This window comes from Cucurbita pepo, unplaced genomic scaffold (assembly GCF_002806865.2).
Source record: "Cucurbita pepo subsp. pepo cultivar mu-cu-16 unplaced genomic scaffold, ASM280686v2 Cp4.1_scaffold000252, whole genome shotgun sequence".
Classification (NCBI taxonomy): Eukaryota; Viridiplantae; Streptophyta; class Magnoliopsida; order Cucurbitales; family Cucurbitaceae; genus Cucurbita; species Cucurbita pepo.
This window is the reverse complement of record NW_019646503.1, coordinates 68,276-88,137: the sequence shown is the minus strand read 5'-3', so window position 1 is coordinate 88,137 and position 19,862 is coordinate 68,276. Positions and strand designations below refer to the sequence as shown.

At 36.3% G+C, this 19,862-nt stretch overlaps 4 protein-coding genes and 1 long non-coding RNA gene across 7 annotated transcripts; 1 reads left to right on the top strand and 4 right to left on the bottom strand.

The window, feature by feature from the left end:
* The first annotated feature begins 682 nt into the window (after positions 1-682).
* LOC111784653 lies at positions 683-1,409 on the top strand. Its single transcript, XM_023665289.1, has one exon. It carries the CDS (start codon positions 866-868, stop codon positions 1,403-1,405), a length of 540 nt encoding a protein of 179 aa, XP_023521057.1. The 5' UTR covers positions 683-865; the 3' UTR covers positions 1,406-1,409.
* A 235-nt stretch (positions 1,410-1,644) lies between these two features.
* Positions 1,645-5,942, bottom strand: LOC111784637. 3 transcript variants are annotated; one of them, XM_023665273.1, is made up of 7 exons: positions 5,824-5,942; positions 5,527-5,705; positions 4,592-4,679; positions 4,243-4,349; positions 4,033-4,108; positions 3,888-3,953; positions 1,649-1,844 (listed from the first exon to the last, which is right to left on the bottom strand). In XM_023665273.1, the coding sequence occupies exons 2-6, from the start codon at positions 5,647-5,649 to the stop codon at positions 3,937-3,939; spliced, it is 411 nt and encodes a 136-aa protein (XP_023521041.1). In that variant the 5' UTR covers positions 5,650-5,705; positions 5,824-5,942; the 3' UTR covers positions 1,649-1,844; positions 3,888-3,936. The 3 variants fall into 3 exon arrangements, 2 of the variants coding, with proteins under 2 accessions (XP_023521041.1, XP_023521040.1); XR_002813568.1 differs by lacking the exon at positions 5,824-5,942 and having other exon boundaries at positions 1,645-1,844; positions 4,243-4,365; positions 5,527-5,813; XM_023665272.1 differs by lacking the exon at positions 5,824-5,942 and having other exon boundaries at positions 5,527-5,813.
* An 18-nt stretch (positions 5,943-5,960) lies between these two features.
* Positions 5,961-7,204, bottom strand: LOC111784638. The gene is made up of 3 exons (XR_002813569.1): positions 6,913-7,204; positions 6,120-6,459; positions 5,961-5,982 (listed from the first exon to the last, which is right to left on the bottom strand). It is a non-coding gene; the product is annotated as an uncharacterized LOC111784638 (long non-coding RNA).
* Positions 7,205-12,085: 4,881 nt separating this feature from the next.
* Positions 12,086-15,599, bottom strand: LOC111784645 (protein THYLAKOID ASSEMBLY 8-like, chloroplastic). Its single transcript, XM_023665283.1, has 4 exons — positions 15,311-15,599; positions 14,671-15,117; positions 13,023-13,413; positions 12,086-12,428 (listed from the first exon to the last, which is right to left on the bottom strand). Exons 2-3 carry the CDS (start codon positions 15,046-15,048, stop codon positions 13,024-13,026), a joined length of 768 nt encoding a protein of 255 aa, XP_023521051.1. The 5' UTR covers positions 15,049-15,117; positions 15,311-15,599; the 3' UTR covers positions 12,086-12,428; position 13,023.
* Positions 15,600-17,084: 1,485 nt separating this feature from the next.
* LOC111784646 (elongin-C-like) lies at positions 17,085-19,025 on the bottom strand. Its single transcript, XM_023665284.1, has 3 exons — positions 18,836-19,025; positions 18,561-18,666; positions 17,085-17,372 (listed from the first exon to the last, which is right to left on the bottom strand). The coding sequence occupies exons 1-3, from the start codon at positions 18,945-18,947 to the stop codon at positions 17,294-17,296; spliced, it is 297 nt and encodes a 98-aa protein (XP_023521052.1). The 5' UTR covers positions 18,948-19,025; the 3' UTR covers positions 17,085-17,293.
* Positions 19,026-19,862: the final 837 nt, after the last annotated feature.

Here is a 19,862-nt window from a genome sequence, read left to right as displayed (position 1 = left end):
ATTTACCAATAATGTCAACTATTTATTATTTTTTTTCTAAGTTGAACTAAAGAATGTGTAACAAAAAGCTATTTATGTTCAAAATTAAATGTTATAGAGGAGTTAGGTCATAAAGTTGGACTATTTTGGATTACCGAAACACAAGTAAATCAATCATGGAGATGTGCTTAGAGGAGTTAGGTCACGTGATAGCAATAATTTAATAGTGCTCGGGAAAAGCTAGATAGTGTAAGCTCAATCATCGAGTTAGATCAAGTGAATCCCATGATTAAGATGAGCTTAAAGAAGCTATGGGTTGTGAAACTGACCACTGGGTTAGGTCTTATGACGCCTGTAACGACCTATGTCCAAGATTTGAAATCCGAATTTAACATCTGATGACCCCAACATTTCCTTCTGACATGATCACATTACATACTCATCGTTTATTTGAAGTGAAGACTATCCTCACAAACCAACACGAGTCTTTACAACATGCTTTGTTTTCACTCACATGCATTCCAAGAAGATTTTTAGTAGATCACCAACATAGAATTGCTCTAAGTAAAGCACATTTAATCATAGAGTTTCTAGGATCGAGTCACCGAAAAAAGAGATGTATCTTATTGAAATAGATATAGTAATTTTCAATTCTTTTAAGAATTTTTTATTATAAAATTTAAAAATAAGTTTGAGTGAGAATATTTAAAAACAAGAACAACAGTGTTCCGATTCCGACATGTTTCTAACTTGGACGCCACTTTGTTAATTGCTTCCAAGAAACACAAACTCCGCCACCAAATCAAATCAAATCAAATCAAACTTTTGAATTCTTTTATTTTATTGTCTTGATTTAGCACCTTCATCTCCGTCGCCGTCCACTGCCATGTCCGTCGTTCCACGGCGGCGATCCTCCTCGACCAGAATCCATGTCATGGCCCTCGACGGCATCGTCAACGTCAACTCCCTCTTCACCTTCGCCGTCTTCCTCGGCATTACCTGGTACCCCACTGCTGACCCCGCCGTCAACCTACTTCCCGACGATGACGACGGCCCCTGTGCCCCAGCCGCCGCTGCCGCTCAGAGCCTCATCGCCTGCCATGTGTACTCCTTCAGCTGCTTCCTCTTCTCCAGCCTAGTCGCCTCGGCGCTAAAGCAGGCTATTAGAATCATCGGCCGCGACGATGGAGAGCATGGTGTAGCCTACGCGCCGGCGTTACGCGTGGGGATGGTGGCGTCGGCAGTCGGGTCGGTGCTCGGATGTGGGTTTTTGGTGGCGGCGCTGCTGAATTTGGTACAGATAAAGTTAGGGACTTTAAGTTGCCGACGGTGGGAAACGGTGGCGGCCGCCGTGCCGTTGGTGAGTCTGGTTCCTATGGCGCTTTTCATTTACATCGTTCTTGTTCTTCACGCCTTCACGCGCTAGCATTTTCCCTCCCACTCAATTTTTCTCAAGATTTATATCAATATTGAGTTAATTATTTTGCTGTGATTTTAAGAATATATGTATACATATTGTAAATTTAGAGTTTATTAAATTATTCACGAAAGTGCACATAAATTCGAAACGGTTGGTAGAGAACGTTTGCGTATAACTAATTATCATTCTAAAAGTTTACGTAACTTTTTTGACAATGTCCGATGAATAACACTAAAAGTCTTTAATCTATCGTCTTATAATTATTGAACTGAAAATTATGGCACAGTTTTAATAAAAGAGGAAATAAAGGAAAGAAAATACAGAAAACTTCACACCATTTTTCAAAGTAAAAGAAAAAACAAACAAGAAATTAATTTGAAATGGTATACACAATGTAATGTAAATCCAACTTCAAAGCTCCACTGCTCAGCTTCGTTATGAATTCCTGCACCAAAAAAAATGTACGTGATGAATAGAAATGTGTGTGATAGGGGAACCAAGTAAACCCGACCAAACCCGAAGTTGGCATTCGATATAAATTATCCCCTCCCACAACTAACACAGCTCAACTCTGTTGCATAACTAGAGAATTTTAACTAGCATCGCTAACCATGGCAATTGTGTCGATCAAAGCAGGTAAAAGAATGAACGAATTGACCAAACTGATGAATAAGTCAAACCACCATGAAGATGAAAGTTTTACTTAAAATGATTTCTTAAGAACAAACAACTCAAAATCATCATGCCGTCTAAGTTTTTTCCTAATCTGTTATACATTTAAAAGATCTAAGAAAGGATAGGAACCAAGTAAAACCGACCAAACCCGAAATTGGCATTCGATACAAATTATCCCCTCCCTCAACCCACACAGCTGAACTCAGTCACATAAGTCGAGAATTTTAACTAGCATCAGTAACCATAGTAATTGTGCCGATCAAAGTAGCTAAAAGTATGAAATAGATCAACCAAACGTATAAGGCCAAACCATGAGAGATGAAGTTTTACTTAAAAAAATTCTTAATTCTACAAGTTCTAAGAAATGATATGATGTGCTTTTTTGGAATGTTCTTAAGAATAGAAAAACAGGAAATATAAAAAATCTTCCTTTTTCTTTATTCTCCCTGAAATCTGTATATAATTGTAGAAACAAAGATATGGATCGTTTTTTTTAATTCTTTTTTCCTAATAGCATGAAGATTTGGTCTCTCTGTGTCGTATAAATGTTGGATTATTTCAGGGACTTTCCACTTCCCTTAGGATGGAAGTATGGTTCAAATGCTTTGCAGCCATCCTTGAAAGTGGAAAGCAAAGATTCTATTGGCCACTGCTATTATTAATCAAACCCTAAAGAATATATGGTTGGAAAGAAGGCAAGATAAACGGTTGGGGGAGTGGGAGAAACTAGCAAAATTCCATGCTTCTCTATGACAGGGAGCAAGTAAAGAACTTACTTTTACTTTTTTGAATTTAACGGTTTTCGAGAATCGAACCATCAACCTTTGGAATAGTAATTGAGGCCTAATCTATTGAGTTATATTTGAATTGACAAAAATGTTGTTATACCTCCAGTTTCTTAACACAAATCATTGAGGAATTTTGTAACGTTCGATGTTTGTAATTTTTCACATACTCAGGAAAATTTTGATTCTCATCTAAAAGGAAAGGAGAAAGGAACAAGAAAAACAGGAAACCTAACTCAATAAACATATATCTGAAAGATTAGGATTAAGAAATAACAGAGTTACCAAACAATGGAAACTCTTTAATATAAATTTACTGCTACATTTTAAGAAAGTCAATGAACAAATAATCAAACTAAAACTAAAAGTACTAAGACAAAAATGAAGGTTTCAAAATTGAGGGACTAACGAATAAAAGTTGAAAATATAGAGATTATAAAATAAACCAAATGTGAGAATACAGGGACCCACGTAATATTCGAACATTTTAAAAATTCAAGGACCAAAATGAACGAACCCAAACAAAATTATAGGGACTAAAATAATATTTAAACAAACAAATAAAAAATACGGATTAAATGATGATTTGACTAAATGTTTGAAATTTCCTATTTGTATGGTATATTATTAGTGGGTTCACAAGGAAGCAGCTTCTAAGCTTCTTGGTATCAGGTGTGTGAAAAGACATGGACGATGGAAGTTAAACGTTGGTTCCAATAGAATTCTCGATGGTTCTAGCACAAGGATCATTACTAAATATAAAGAAAGTGATTGTGAATCAACTTCTGACTGAGAAAGAAAAGTCTCTTGTTCGACCATATTCTTAGTCAAATCAATCTCAGTTTGATATTTCACTTTCACACAACTAATGTCACTGACTGTGGATTCTAATATTCCAAGGAAACTTGAATCACGAATGTGAGTAAACGCAGCAACATCGAATAAGCCTCTCGAATTCACTCTAACTTATCGTAACTAACAAAAAAGCTTCGAAATATACATTTATGCCGAAAAAAATGACATCATACCTTGGAAAATAGGAGGGAATTCATGCGCCACCAAGGAAAGGCAGTCGTCCTAATAATAAAGAGAACCTACAAAAAGTACTTGAAATCAGAGACTAAAACGGATGAGAACAGATTCCAATAACTTCGTCCATTACTTTATCTGTACCTTGCCACCAATTTCCCCTAGAAGCAGGTTGGAAGTTGTTTCCATTTGGATCATCTTCTCCCCCACTTTTCTTCAACTGGGTCATCAACGAAATCGCAACAACATGAGAAGAACAATCAGTTTTCGCTCGGTCTGATAAAATCGTAAAAGTTACAGCAGAGAGCACACATCTTTGACATTGATCCAAATTGATTGACAAAGTATACTCACAGTGGGGGCAGGGGATGGGGATGGTCCAGCTGATGGGGCCTGGGAGTAACCATCTTGTCCTCCATAGTATAGAGATGAACTCAGATGGCAAGGCTCCAAGCTCCCTCCTTGAAATTATCAGATCTTGTTTTTGTTAGGCATAACTTAATTTCTTTTTTCTTGAGAACGGCTAAAATTGAGGATTATATTCTTAAGAATAGTTACAAATAATACTCTTTATCTTCTGTAAATGATATACTCATATATTCTTAAAAAGGTTTCAAACAATCCATCCCTGTGGTTTGTGAATTTGCATATCATACCCTTCTGTCCTTTAATTTTAACGGGATTGATACTTCAATTCACACACCTGAATTTCCTTGTCTGGCGTGGGATGGTTGATTTCCATTGGCCTGTTTTAGCCAATCCCCAGAGCTAGAAGAATTCCTGCCTCCCCCCTGAAAATTAGAAAATAATAGTTAAATAAACGTGATGATTTGACAATGACTCACAGGAGGAATAATCTTATTCTAGTCGTCATGAGCACGCCTTTAGTTTGAACGTCCTATTTTATTTTTGACCTTTAAATAAAAGTTCATTTTAGTCCTATGCCAATTTATGGCCCCAGCCATTCTTTGGTTGTCTTTCTCCCCGGCCTATGGCTGTTGTGGTTGTAAGCTCCATTAGTTAATCTTTCCGTTCTTCAAAACAATAACAATAAAACAAGTAAAAGAGAGGCGTCTTTCTAAAGACTATTTATTTATACAAGGACATGCTGATTCAAACATACGCCATTGATATCAGACTCAGTAAAGACTGAGGATGAGATTCTCTTAGACGAAAGTGGCCAAGAATCATTGCCCAAAACCGAAGAAAGAACAATAAATTTTCATATTATATTTGAGTAAAAATGCAGACTCAAATTCCGTGTCACGTATCTTGAGTTTGATACCAAAATGGAAACGGACTGCCAGAGATTTCTGCTAAAGATAACTAAAGCAATAGATGAAGATTTATAAAAGTTTAAAGATTAAAACCTAAGAATTATAATGGAATAAATTAGAAGATTTGCAGTTAAAACTTTTACATGAGATTCCTGCAACAAAACTTGCAATAGCAGTCGAAGTAGGAAATTCAGGACAAAAATATATCATTGCTAATAGGCAAATAACAGGGGGACCCCTTAAGCAACGAACTTTATAAAATGCCACATGAGTTTCAAAAAGCCTCCTCTTAACATTATGCAGCAAAATCTAAACCAATTTGGAAAGGAGAAAGAAAGTTCTACGTAGAGAGGAGCATTACCTTCTGTGGAGAAGGAAAGATTGCTGCAAAGACTTCTGATGAAGAAGTTGATGGCGGCTCCTTGACATCGAAAAGATCAGCAACGAAGGAGGAGGCTTGATACCCTTTAGACTTTCCCTCCATTTTCTCTCAATCTTTCCTTCTTACCTAACAAAATTACTCTCCTTTTCCACCACACCCTATTGAAAGAAATCAGCAGAGTAAGAAATGAAAGCAAGAAACTATGCTTGTAAGGATCTCTACTAATGAGCTAAGCTGCTAAGAATGAGATATGTCTAAATTGACTCCTCAACTCACTATTTATAAGAAGAAGGCGATGGCTGCTGCTTTGTCACCCATGTGCCATCATCCTTGGGGAAAAGAAAAGAAAGAGAAGCCGCCTCTTTCCAATTAGTTTAACAACGATCTTATTTGGGAATTTTTCTTTTGGAAATTTCCTCATTCACTTTCTGGTCTCTGCATACAAAATAATAATATCATCCATGCTTTCCTGTGAGAACATAGGAGGATAAGTGCCAGGTGGGTCCACATGTGATCCCAATTGGAGATATCTTGTTGTGCCACGTGTTCTTTAATGGATAATGCAAATTCACAAGCACAATTATGTTCATTATATTATCTGACCCAGGTTCTCTTCTTCCCCACACAGCCAATGGCAATCCCTGAGAGTGCTTTTACAAGTTGAAATGACTTATGAGAGACAATGAAAGTGAAAAAGAAAGAAAAAACTCAAATGGGTTTCGATCCCACATGTATATCACAGGTGACAAGATAAGGTTCATCTCTAAGATAATGCCATAACAGAAGAAATCGACTGTTTTAACTCCCAAATTTTCATTATCCCAATTGATTCCAATGCCATCAACAATCTAGTCTATCTAACTGAGGCAGCCAAATGATTCCATGAATTCTGACAAAATTCCATTCCAGAACCTAGAAAAATCAAGGAAAGGAAGATTCGTTCAAATCCCCATCATAAAAACAAACCAATCCATCATTGAAGATATGATAGAAAAAAAAAAGTCCCTGAAAAACAATATCAAAATCTAAAACAGTACGAATTTGGATAAGGGTAAAAAAAACTGAAAGCCAGAGGAGTTGCACAACTTGAAGCCCTAAACAATTTCTTTAGGTGAAAATGGGGTTGTGGGGATTTGTTTGGTCGTTTCTCCATGATTACATTGGGGAAAGATTCCAATGTCGAATATTAAAAGAAAATAGTCATCAATCATATTTGAGAGAGACGTGAAGCCACTCGATAACCACTCTCGTGCAATCGATGCGAAATATTATCTTTAAGAAACGTTACAAACAAGAAATAGGGGAATTGAAAAGGTCTAGTCCATTAATATCAGCCATTGATCGATCAATCAAGCTTGGTCTTACCTGGAGAGGGTCGGCATTTTCTTCTGAGAAATCATGGAAATGAGAAGGAATCGTTCAATTTCAATTCCCTGTCGTGAAAATTTCGCGATCGATGATTGTGATGGGGAGTGAAACTGGGAGAGGATTAAATCAAAATAAATGGAAGGACGGGACTCATATTTGGAATCTGAGATGTCAATTCCATCAAATCAATGTGTTCGATCCAAAATTTTCAACGTCCGATCCATTCATGTAAACCTGATGAGTGATTTGTGGATCGAAGTAATTGGTGGTGAAATGAACACTCCGAATATCACTTGAATGATTTCAGAATTGACAAAATAATAACCATAAAGTATTATTTAGTAAAATATTTTATTTTATTTAACTACTAAAAATAATTAAATAAATATAAGTGTTTATATGACTCGGTAACCCGACCAATTTGGACTACTCAAGACTTTTTTTTTTTAAGGTTCGGTTGAATTTTTAGAAAAACAAAAATTCGATTAAGTTCATGGGTTGACGTTTTTTTTTTGTTAGTTCAATCTCACAACCCGAACTTAGTGTTACATCTCAACCATATCCTCCCTTTAAAGAAATTAAGAATATTTAAAGTTTATAATCGAGGATAGAGATACCTAGGTAAATGTTTGATATTTGAATTTTATGAGATTTTAGTTATTATTGTAAAACCGGTGAGGCTGACGGCGATACGGGCCAAAACGGACAATATGTACTGACAATGAGTTTAGGTTGTTACAAATAATATAAAGTTAAGACACGGGGATGTGTGCCAGCGAAAACGTTGGCCCCCAAAGGAATGGATTGTGAGATCCCACATTGGTTGGAGAGGAAAACAAAACATTCTAAGAATGTGAAAACTTTTTCCTAGTAGACGCGTTTTAAACTCCATGAAGCTAACGACGATATGTAATGATCCAAAACGAACGATATCTACTCGCGGTGGGTGTGAGTTATTACATTTGTTGAGTTAAATAATATTCTTATATTTAAAATTAATTAGGTTATTTTTTTTTTTATTAATGTGGAGTCATAAAAATCTGCCTGATAATAATATCTTGATTTAAAAATTTGAAATTATGTGAAATAAATTTAAGAATATTAATTAATTTATATTTGTAATTTTAAGTAAAGGATGGAGAAGAATAAGAATATGAGATAGTAACCAAGTGGGGATGGGACCCACACCATCTTCAATCCCCACCAATAACAAATCCAAAATAATAAATAGTTTTTATTTTAATTGGAAAATATTTTTAGATATTTATTGAGAGAGAGAGGGGCCCTTTGGTCAAAATAATAATAATAATAATAAAAATAAAATGCAAATATTTTATTAAAACTTTTTTTTCTTGATAAGTTCAAACAAATTATAAATTTTGGATTTTATTAAACTCATTTTATTTGAATATATAAACAAATCGAATATAATTTATAGTTGAGAATTTTTTAGTTAGTTGGATTGGTGACCCGAACAATTCGAATAGAGTTCATAATCCAACTCAACTTTCTATTTTAGAGTTGAGTTGCGTTCGGTTATCGATTTATTGTTTTTCGAAAAATATTTTTACAAATTCTATTTATTCACTGTATATGTTACATTAATAACTAAAACTTTATAAAGTTTAAATATCAAACATTCATAAGTTGAAACATATCACAAACATTGATTATAGACATTAAATCTAACGCTAAAATCTCATAAATTTTTTTTATTTATTTATTTATTATTATTATTATTTTATATTTAAATTTGAAGAGAAAGGATGGAGAAGAATAAGAATATGAGATAGTTGATGAGGGGAACAAAGCATATTCCCTCAAATCTCATCCCCACAAATATTGGAAAAAAATTTTTGAAAAAAATTTAGAGAAAAAAAAAACGCGAAAATAAAGAAATGGGCAGACAGAGATATCTACTTATCTCCCGAGGTCGAGGACACGCAGAGATATCTATTTATCTCTCAAGGTCGAGGACTCGCCTTGAATAGGTGGAAACCCCCTATTAATAGGGGAGAATGTGAGCAAACATTTCTAAATGTTAGATAAATAAGGCTGGTAACCGGAATTGTACTCCCCGCTTCACCCCGTCCCCGTTCCTGCTCTGCCCCGCCCCACCGCTATGCTTGTTATAAATATTATTACTTATATATTACTACTTTTGAAATATATTTGTAACATTCAAGTTGAAAATAGGTTTGAGACATTTTTTTTTTGGTACGATGTTATAATATTAAATTTTAATTTTTTAAATATTAAGTTGGTATCTCCCTGTTGCATTCAGGGTCCTCAGTAAATAGACAATTTCTGGACAATGATCCCTCAACAAACTGCGTACTCTCTTAATAGGAAACAAACACCTGCATTTGATTCAAGCTATGGTGTTTTCACCCTCTTCTTTACCTTCTCCTTTGAATCCCAAGACGCCTGTCCCGAGAAACGCCATTGATAATGTCTCCATCTCATTGCAGTTTCGTATCGTCACGCTTTGTTTTGCTTTCAGCTCCAGCAGCAGGAAACATCACAAAACCGGAGTAATGTTCTCCGACAAAACGTCCTATTAATTCACTGAAATGATGTGTAATACGACGTAATCAGATTAGAATGAAGTCGTAACCATGCAAGAGAAAGAGCTAAACTAGTTAGCAGCAGTGAACTGACATGAACAAGCATCTGACGTTAAAGGGCTAAAGGTCTTTCAATGGTGTACTCTTCCAACCGAACCTACCGACCCCACAAAAGTGTGGACAACCAATGCATTCCACTTATCGAACAGGATTTGATCGTTGGTTCGTGACCCCAAAATATTTAACACATCCAAGGGGTGATCTTACTATTTGCACTTCTACAGAGCGGAAACAATGACGACGGGAATGGTCTATGAATTTTCCTGTTTACAAGGATGACATCACTCACTTGATCCCCTTCGGATCTAAGATGAGCGAACCATANTCGGCATTTTCTTCTGAGAAATCATGGAAATGAGAAGGAATCGTTCAATTTCACTTCCCTGTCGTGAAAATTTCGCGATCGATGATTGTGATGGGGAGTGAAACTGGGAGAGGATTAAATCAAAATAAATGGAAGGACGGGACTCATATTTGGAATCTGAGATGTCAATTCCATCAAATCAATGTGTTCGATCCAAAATTTTCAACGTCCGATCCATTCATGTAAACCTGATGAGTGATTTGTGGATCGAAGTAATTGGTGGTGAAATGAACACTCCGAATATCACTTGAATGATTTCAGAATTGACAAAATAATAACCATAAAGTATTATTTAGTAAAATATTTTATTTTATTTAACTACTAAAAATAATTAAATAAATATAAGTGTTTATATGACTCGGTAACCCGACCAATTTGGACTACTCAAGACTTTTTTTTTTTAAGGTTCGGTTGAATTTTTAGAAAAACAAAAATTCGATTAAGTTCATGGGTTGACGTTTTTTTTTTGTTAGTTCAATCTCACAACCCGAACTTAGTGTTACATCTCAACCATATCCTCCCTTTAAAGAAATTAAGAATATTTAAAGTTTATAATCGAGGATAGAGATACCTAGGTAAATGTTTGATATTTGAATTTTATGAGATTTTAGTTATTATTGTAAAACCGGTGAGGCTGACGGCGATACGGGCCAAAACGGACAATATGTACTGACAATGAGTTTAGGTTGTTACAAATAATATAAAGTTAAGACACGGGGATGTGTGCCAGCGAAAACGTTGGCCCCCAAAGGAATGGATTGTGAGATCCCACATTGGTTGGAGAGGAAAACAAAACATTCTAAGAATGTGAAAACTTTTTCCTAGTAGACGCGTTTTAAACTCCATGAAGCTAACGACGATATGTAATGATCCAAAACGAACGATATCTACTCGCGGTGGGTGTGAGTTATTACATTTGTTGAGTTAAATAATATTCTTATATTTAAAATTAATTAGGTTATTTTTTTTTTTATTAATGTGGAGTCATAAAAATCTGCCTGATAATAATATCTTGATTTAAAAATTTGAAATTATGTGAAATAAATTTAAGAATATTAATTAATTTATATTTGTAATTTTAAGTAAAGGATGGAGAAGAATAAGAATATGAGATAGTAACCAAGTGGGGATGGGACCCACACCATCTTCAATCCCCACCAATAACAAATCCAAAATAATAAATAGTTTTTATTTTAATTGGAAAATATTTTTAGATATTTATTGAGAGAGAGAGGGGCCCTTTGGTCAAAATAATAATAATAATAATAAAAATAAAATGCAAATATTTTATTAAAACTTTTTTTTCTTGATAAGTTCAAACAAATTATAAATTTTGGATTTTATTAAACTCATTTTATTTGAATATATAAACAAATCGAATATAATTTATAGTTGAGAATTTTTTAGTTAGTTGGATTGGTGACCCGAACAATTCGAATAGAGTTCATAATCCAACTCAACTTTCTATTTTAGAGTTGAGTTGCGTTCGGTTATCGATTTATTGTTTTTCGAAAAATATTTTTACAAATTCTATTTATTCACTGTATATGTTACATTAATAACTAAAACTTTATAAAGTTTAAATATCAAACATTCATAAGTTGAAACATATCACAAACATTGATTATAGACATTAAATCTAACGCTAAAATCTCATAAATTTTTTTTATTTATTTATTTATTATTATTATTATTTTATATTTAAATTTGAAGAGAAAGGATGGAGAAGAATAAGAATATGAGATAGTTGATGAGGGGAACAAAGCATATTCCCTCAAATCTCATCCCCACAAATATTGGAAAAAAATTTTTGAAAAAAATTTAGAGAAAAAAAAAACGCGAAAATAAAGAAATGGGCAGACAGAGATATCTACTTATCTCCCGAGGTCGAGGACACGCAGAGATATCTATTTATCTCTCAAGGTCGAGGACTCGCCTTGAATAGGTGGAAACCCCCTATTAATAGGGGAGAATGTGAGCAAACATTTCTAAATGTTAGATAAATAAGGCTGGTAACCGGAATTGTACTCCCCGCTTCACCCCGTCCCCGTTCCTGCTCTGCCCCGCCCCACCGCTATGCTTGTTATAAATATTATTACTTATATATTACTACTTTTGAAATATATTTGTAACATTCAAGTTGAAAATAGGTTTGAGACATTTTTTTTTTGGTACGATGTTATAATATTAAATTTTAATTTTTTAAATATTAAGTTGGTATCTCCCTGTTGCATTCAGGGTCCTCAGTAAATAGACAATTTCTGGACAATGATCCCTCAACAAACTGCGTACTCTCTTAATAGGAAACAAACACCTGCATTTGATTCAAGCTATGGTGTTTTCACCCTCTTCTTTACCTTCTCCTTTGAATCCCAAGACGCCTGTCCCGAGAAACGCCATTGATAATGTCTCCATCTCATTGCAGTTTCGTATCGTCACGCTTTGTTTTGCTTTCAGCTCCAGCAGCAGGAAACATCACAAAACCGGAGTAATGTTCTCCGACAAAACGTCCTATTAATTCACTGAAATGATGTGTAATACGACGTAATCAGATTAGAATGAAGTCGTAACCATGCAAGAGAAAGAGCTAAACTAGTTAGCAGCAGTGAACTGACATGAACAAGCATCTGACGTCAAAGGGCTAAAGGTCTTTCAATGGTGTACTCTTCCAACCGAACCTACCGACCCCACAAAAGTGTGGACAACCAATGCATTCCACTTATCGAACAGGATTTGATCGTTGGTTCGTGACCCCAAAATATTTAACACATCCAAGGGGTGATCTTACTATTTGCACTTCTACAGAGCGGAAACAATGACGACGGGAATGGTCTATGAATTTTCCTGTTTACAAGGATGACATCACTCACTTGATCCCCTTCGGATCTAAGATGAGCGAACCATACGACGAAGAGATTTCTTGGCTCGAACTCAACTATTATCCACATGACTCGTACGGATATCTGACCAACTATTCATCCTACAGTTCTTGACCGCTAATTCGAAGACATGTTTTGGTTATTTTCTAATGACATCAATGGCCGACTAAGAATGCCTACTAAGTGCTACCAACCTTCAGATAATACAAGCAAAAACGCAACGTTAATAAAACATACCTCAGCGTAGGCCGAATATCTCTTCCGGGGGATCGTACACGTGCTGGTCAGGAAAGATCTCCTCAAAATCTTGCTTCACTCTGTTTCTCAAAAGGGGGTGTGGCAAAAGTCCTTTCAACAAAATTCTAAATGGCAACTCATCTGGTGGATCAGGAGACTTCTTCATATCTTCATATATGTTCATTGCATCAGAAGGAGATCCATATTTCAAGAAGCCTCTGATGACTTCGGTATACGTTTGAGAATCAGGGAATAAATTCTCCTTTCTCATGCTTTCCCATAATTCCATTGCTTCATCCATCTGTTTACTTCTAGCTAATGCAACAATCAAGTCTTTGTAGAGAAAAACATCGGGCTTGTACCATTCTTGCTTTTGAATCAACCGAAATACCTGAAAGTTCGACAAGCATACAAGGCGAGCAAACATAATGACAATAGAAAAGTGCAGCAGGTCAGGTCAGATTCCCCGAAACAATGAAGTACAATTGATCAATATCGAGTTGAAGTAAGAGAATCTAACAGCAAATATGTAATAGGCCAAACCCACCGCTATCAGATATTGTCCTCTTTGGGCTTTCCCTTTCGGGCTTCCCTCAAGAATTTTAAAACGCGATTGCTAGGGAGAGGTTTCCACATCCTTATAAAGAATGTTTCGTTCTCCTCCCCAACTGATGTGGGATCTCACAATCCACCACCCTTCGAGGTCAAGCGTCCTCGCTGGCACTCATTCCCTTCTCCAATCGATGTGGAACCCCTAATCCACCCCCATTCGGGGCCCAACGTCCTAGCTAACACACCGCCTCATGTCCACCCCCCTTCAGGGCTCAGCCTCCTTGCTGGCACATCCTCCTTGGGCTTTCCCTTTCGGGCTTCCCTCAAGGTTTTTAAAACGCGACTGCTAGGGAGAGGTTTCCACAATCTTATAAAGAATGTTTCGTTCTCCTCCCCAACCGATGTGGGATCTCACAATCCACCACCCTTCGAGGCCCAACGTCCTCGCTGCCACTCGTTCCCTTCTCCAATCGATGTGGAACTCCCAATCCACCCCCATTCGGGCCCCAACGTCCTAGCTAGCACACCGCCTCATGTCCACCCCCTTCAGGTCCCAGCGTCCTTGTTGGCACATTGCCCGATGTCTAGCTATGATATTATTTGTAACAACCCAACCCAACCCCACTCCTAGCAGATATTGTTCTCTTTGGGCTTTCCCTTTCGGGCTTCTCCTCAAGGTTTGTGCTAGGGAGAGGTTTCCACACCCTTATAAAGAATGTTTCATTCTCCTCCCCAACCGAGGTGGGATCTCACAACATATTTTCCACGAGCAACTACATTGGATAAGGGCTCATATACAAGATCTTAAATCATATATATATATCTATATATATGAAGAAGACCCTGATGAGCAATCAAAAGGGGCAGATCAGAGATGAACATAACAATTAAGAAGCAAAAATTCAAAGCATTAACCAACAAGGTTATTGAAAGTAATAGTGACAACAAACAAGAGTAAGACAACAAACAAGAGTAAGACAGGAATATTATGTATATTTTGCAGAACCTCGTTATCTATTTCCATGGCACCTCATGAAGTAAAGTTAAAAACCCAAAAAATGACAGAACATAATGAAGAAAGGAAGGGAAAAGAGACCTTGACGGCTAAAGCAACCTCTTCCTGCCGCTCAAGTTCACCAAGCACAGCAATCATATCCAATTTCAAGAGCCTCAAAACATGACACTTCATGAACTTCTGGAGCTTCTCTTCATCTTCCTTGAATCTCTTCAATCCCTGAATAACGAAAAGCGCTTCTTTCCCAATTGCTTTCCGGCTTCTCCAAAGGGGTCCCCGCGGCCTCCCGTCGTGATATAGCCGGAATCCGCTTAAGGGTTGGCTGGAATCCGGCTGAAATCCGGCAACCGTCGATTTTACTGGTAATGAGATATCTCTAATGGGTCTCGTCGTTAGACCTCGTAGGAATACCGAATAACAAATGGGTAACTTCGACTTGGAAAACCACCGCATTGCCATCGTATTATGCCGCTCGATTTCACAGGAGGGGGGCAGAGAGGGTTATATCATTCGTGAGAGGCATCAGAACTGAGAACAAAGGGAGATTAAATGTCGCAGGATTTTAGATAAATTTTTTGACGTCATTCCAATTTTACCCTATATACGAATTGGTTGAATTGGAGAAAGAAAATGAACAAAGAAAAAAAAAAAAAAAAATCCCTGCGAACTCGGTAAGAACCGACTGAGAGAGGGAGTGGTTAGAGGAAGACAGAGTGTGCACCTTAACGACGAGTAGAAGAAGGCTGGGAAGTCATACGTGCCGGCGCCGTTGAAGCAGAGAGGGAGATGGGGAGAGAAGGAAGAAACGGGCGTTGCCGATGGAGATGTGCCGGCGTGTGACTGAATCAGAGAGAGTTCGCCGGCGTGGGTTGCAGAGGAGAGGGAGATATGGAGGAGGAGGAAAAGGGGAAAACAAAACCGGTACAGAGACGGTGGCGGCGGCAATGGGAGGGAAAAGAAAACTTGGTGTGGGAAGGAGGCTTTTATTTGTTTGTTTGTTTTTTTTTTTTTAATTTTTAAAAACAATTTATACCACTAAGATGTGTCACTTGAAAATTTTGAGGGGAGTTTTTTGGACTGGGTTGGTATATCAATTCCTATCAAACCCTAAGTCATGGGAACAACAACCCAACCTCTCTCTCTCTCTCTCTATTTTTCGAGTTTTAATTAAAAACGAGCGAGTGAACTAATAAAATTACCAGTAACAACTTCTATGGTGAATGGCAACTGTTTGACTTAGACGAGCATCAAAAGGAAAACGATCAACACGTGAGAGAAGAGCAACGAGTGACTCGGCCAATAGAGAAGAAAAGGGGAAAGACAATGGCTAGTTCGACTTGGCTAAGCGTCAAGGTTGAGCGAAAAGAAGAGAAAAAATAGTTGCTAACTAAAGTAGAACACAATGCGTTCGTAATTTATAAAAGACGAAAAAAGAATACGATGCTAGAATTGAAAGTTTGAAGCTAATAGACTGATATTTTTATATATTCATTAGTTTGACATCAATAATAAATCACCACATACAAAAAGAGTCGACAAAGAAATATCATCATCGATCATTCAAGAACCTTTTGAATTAGCCCCAACAAATAGACTACAATGAACTTAAACAATGATCAACCAAATCTTCATCTCATCAATTATAGTAATATTGGTCTCAAGGTCTCGACATGTCCTAAAAGTCCTCAGGTAGTTTTGTTCTTCTCCTTTCTTCTTGCATTAACCTAAACCCTAACTTAAGGGAGTGGGAATGAAAAGAAGATTAAGAGGCTATCAAAAAAAAGAAAGGAAAAAAGGATATGAAAAAGTGTTTCAAGTCTGATACTACTTTTAACTTTAAGGATATTAAACAAACGAGCAACAACGTTCAAGGCTATAGATAATGAGTTCTATCCATATACTAACGGTAGGAACATTTTCGAACTCTTTCTAAAAGTGTAAAGACATTATTGCAATATTTGAAAGTTCTTAATATGCAGCAAGACATTGGAAAAAGAAAACCTCAGACACCAAAACATTAAAAGTCACCCAAGAAACAAAATTTAGCTGATTGACTCGCATCTATTTACTTGGAAAAAAAAAAAAAAAAATACTTAATACAAGCACAACACCTTCTCTTCCCCCTTCCTCTCTTTTGGAGCCAAGATGATAAGATTGTACAATGGATGCCATAGGAGATTCTATTCTACTCATTCTAGGTATTTATTGCATTTTCTCTTCAATGAACGATCTAGGGTCTATCAAAATGGGCCCAAGAGTGATTCTTCGACTCCTAAAGTTTCATTGATTTAATCTATAATAGCCCAAACCCACCGCTAGCAGATATTGTCCGTTTTGGCCCGTTATGTATCGTCTTCAGCCTCACGATTTTAAAACGCGTCTGCTAGGGAGAGGTTTCCACACCCTTACGAGGAATGTTTCGTTTCCCTTTCCAGTCGACGTAGAATCTCACAAAATCCTTTCATCCAAAATTTAGATCCCCACAACACAAGTAGTTTACCAAAATGTAAATTCTGAAGATCCATCGACCAATATCTCCTTAAGACAAAAGGTTATGGAAACATAGATGTTCCAAGTGTATTCTATAAGTCATCTCAGTGAGGTTAGCTAAGTACAAAAATACTCAACATTTATCCCTACAATAATTGCCACCTGATTATAATGTCAAATGGTTCTATCTGGAAGGTTGCACGGAGGTCACGTTTCATGTATGGAGATAGTTGGCAGCCATCATCAACTCAAGAGTCAATTCAGGTTCAATCGGGAACTCGGTCTCTTTCCCACTGGCAAAAAGCAAGAAATCAATGTCCGAGACACAGAGTTAAAGAACGAAACAAGAATCGAAGAGAATGCGGAGGTACACGCATAAGTATTTACAACAACATAATCTTTAATCAGTTAAGTCCCCACAAAATTGCAGAAAAATGAGGGGAGTCACATATGTTTACATGAAGAGTGTAATTTCATCTGTTGTCCACCAATGACCAAATGACCAAAACATTGTACAAAGTTGACCTAAACTCCATAAGCATGCACTTTCCCACATGCCTTCAAAACACTCCGACAAGTCGCAATAAATAGTAGAGCTTACTCCGACTCAATTTTGTTTACGAGTATACTCATTCTAATTGACTGAAGTCCCTTCTTGTAGTCGACTCCCTTTTTGTATGTCCATGTATTTTTTTTTTCTCAATGACAGCCAGGTTTCTCAATAATTTTTTTAATAATAATAGTAATGTTTAGCCTAGGAGGATTGTCATCGTCAGCTGTCAAGCCTTCCTCCATTATAATTTACATCCATGTACTGTCCTATTGTGGCGCAAAACATTTGACTTCTAAATCCAATTAACATGTAAGAACTCTTATCTACAGTTCTAACTCAAGGGTATGCCTACAAGACATCTCTTACACAAACAACAAAAGTATATAACAAAAGAAACATGAATGGTTTTATGATAAGTTGATCCGGATCAAATATACTACATTCTATCTTGTTTCTCAGAAAACTTCTCTTTTTTCCTGAAACGAATCTAAAATTTCAGACCAACAAGATCAATCTGCATAGTCCAAATGCTAGACGCCCTACGCTTTGTTTCTATTATCAATTAATTGGAGAGGATGCAGCCCTACGTTAACAACCAATTCCAAAAAAAAAAAAAAAAAAACGAAAAAGAGTAAAGAGACCAAGATCATGGACCAGAATAGTAACAAGAACTACAATAACATCCATAACTAATATCTTTATCAGACACTAAGCATCAAAAGTTTCATTCCCACGTGATTCAGTGTAAACGATTTACACTTTCAATTAGTAATCATTGGAAGAGGACCAGTTTAAGAAAAACTACCGGAGCCTGAAATCCGAAATAATAACAAGGAAACATCAGCATTTTACTTTGCTAGAAATTCAGGCAATTCATCTCAGACTAATCATAATTAGAGAAAAGTCGACATAAAAAAGAAACAAAAACCTGGCGAACTGAAGATTCCAGTAAAAATATTGGCAAATCTTCTCGAGAATGGTGGTGCTAATCTCAGGAAAAGTCACTTCTCTGTGTTGCGATTCAGCAAAATTACCTATCCATAAAAACTAAAATAGTAAAACAAAGCCCTAAACATGAAAATTTCAAAACAAAACAACAATTCCTAGATTTCACCTAATTCATTCTTCTCCATACATGAGCAAGAAATGAAAAACTAGATCGTAAGGCTCAAAAAGTGGATTGATCAACAGAGAGAGGGAGACCTGGGGAAGTAAGCATGTTTCGAATGGTCTGAGAAACCATGGCAGCATCCTTGTGGATCAGGAACTCGAAACCCTCAGCGCTGATCAATTTCACAGTCTCTTCCTTCTTCATTTGGCTCTGAACTATTTTGCAGAAATGAGAGAGATTCCTCTTCCCCTCGCTTTCTTCACATTGCAACCAAATTTTGGTTAAAATTATACCCACAAAATAATAAAATAATAATAATAATATTAATATTAATTTTATTTTTAATTCAGAAGATTTTCGATTTAATTCTTATTATCCGTTCAATTTTCACTAATTCGCCACTAATTTAATAATAATTTTACAAACTTATTAAATAATGTAACCTCATATTCAATCAATATTAATAAGCTTTCGTTAACAATTTATTAAATAATTAGGTTGGGTTGAATTTTTTAAAAATCGAAAATTAATTTTTTTTTATCGAGTCAACTCGACCAATCCAATTCTACTTATAAGATTTATTAATATTAAGAATATTTTATGTTTATAACTAATGTTAGTGATGCATAATAATATGTAAATGTTCGATATTTTATATCTATAAGATTTTAGTTATTAATGTAACCTGTATTGTAAATAAACAGACAACCCAATTTTAAGTGTTGAACTATGGTTTGAATTATCAATTTAATCACTTAAAAAATTTATGTTTATTCTCCCAGTCAATAGGATTGCATATCCAAATTGTTTCTCCCACATCGAAGAAAATCGGATTTCGGCTTTATTTATATTTGGAATTGGCAAGCGTGTCCATCGCCGAGCTTGGTTGCGCGAGCTTGTGACCCAAGTGGGGGCGTTAAAGTGATGGGACAGGAGCCTGTCTTGCTCGGTCGGATCCAAGTGGTCCTCTCTCGTGCCCGCCCATTTGAAGCGAGGAGTTAGGCTGTGGGATCTGGGCGAAGGCCCATGATTTCATCGTCCTCTCTCTACCCATGAATTGGATAGTTTAGATTGGTCGAATTCTCGAGTCATTTGAACACTCCGAAACATCAATTTTTT

Bases quoted from the DNA above. Each gene is read 5' to 3' on its own strand.
- LOC111784645 (XM_023665283.1), bottom strand. From the start codon at position 15,048: ATGGCAATGCGGTGGTTTTCCAAGTCGAAGTTACCCATTTGTTATTCG. The intron at 13,414-14,670 runs GTCTCTTTTCCC...TCGAACTTTCAG, and splicing joins AGGTTGCTTTAGCCGTCAAG to GTATTTCGGTTGATTCAAAA.
- LOC111784646 (XM_023665284.1), bottom strand. From the start codon at position 18,947: ATGAAGAAGGAAGAGACTGTGAAATTGATCAGCGCTGAGGGTTTCGAG. The intron at 18,667-18,835 runs GTCTCCCTCTCT...TTTTATGGATAG, and splicing joins AAACATGCTTACTTCCCCAG to GTAATTTTGCTGAATCGCAA. The intron at 17,373-18,560 runs GTTTTTGTTTCT...GCTTTTTGCCAG, and splicing joins TGGAATCTTCAGTTCGCCAG to TGGGAAAGAGACCGAGTTCC.
- LOC111784653 (XM_023665289.1), top strand. From the start codon at position 866: ATGTCCGTCGTTCCACGGCGGCGATCCTCCTCGACCAGAATCCATGTC.
- LOC111784637 (XM_023665273.1), bottom strand. From the start codon at position 5,649: ATGGAGGGAAAGTCTAAAGGGTATCAAGCCTCCTCCTTCGTTGCTGAT. The intron at 4,680-5,526 runs GTAATGCTCCTC...TCTAATTTTCAG, and splicing joins TCTTTCCTTCTCCACAGAAG to GGGGGAGGCAGGAATTCTTC. The intron at 4,350-4,591 runs GTGTGTGAATTG...GATAATTTCAAG, and splicing joins CGCCAGACAAGGAAATTCAG to GAGGGAGCTTGGAGCCTTGC.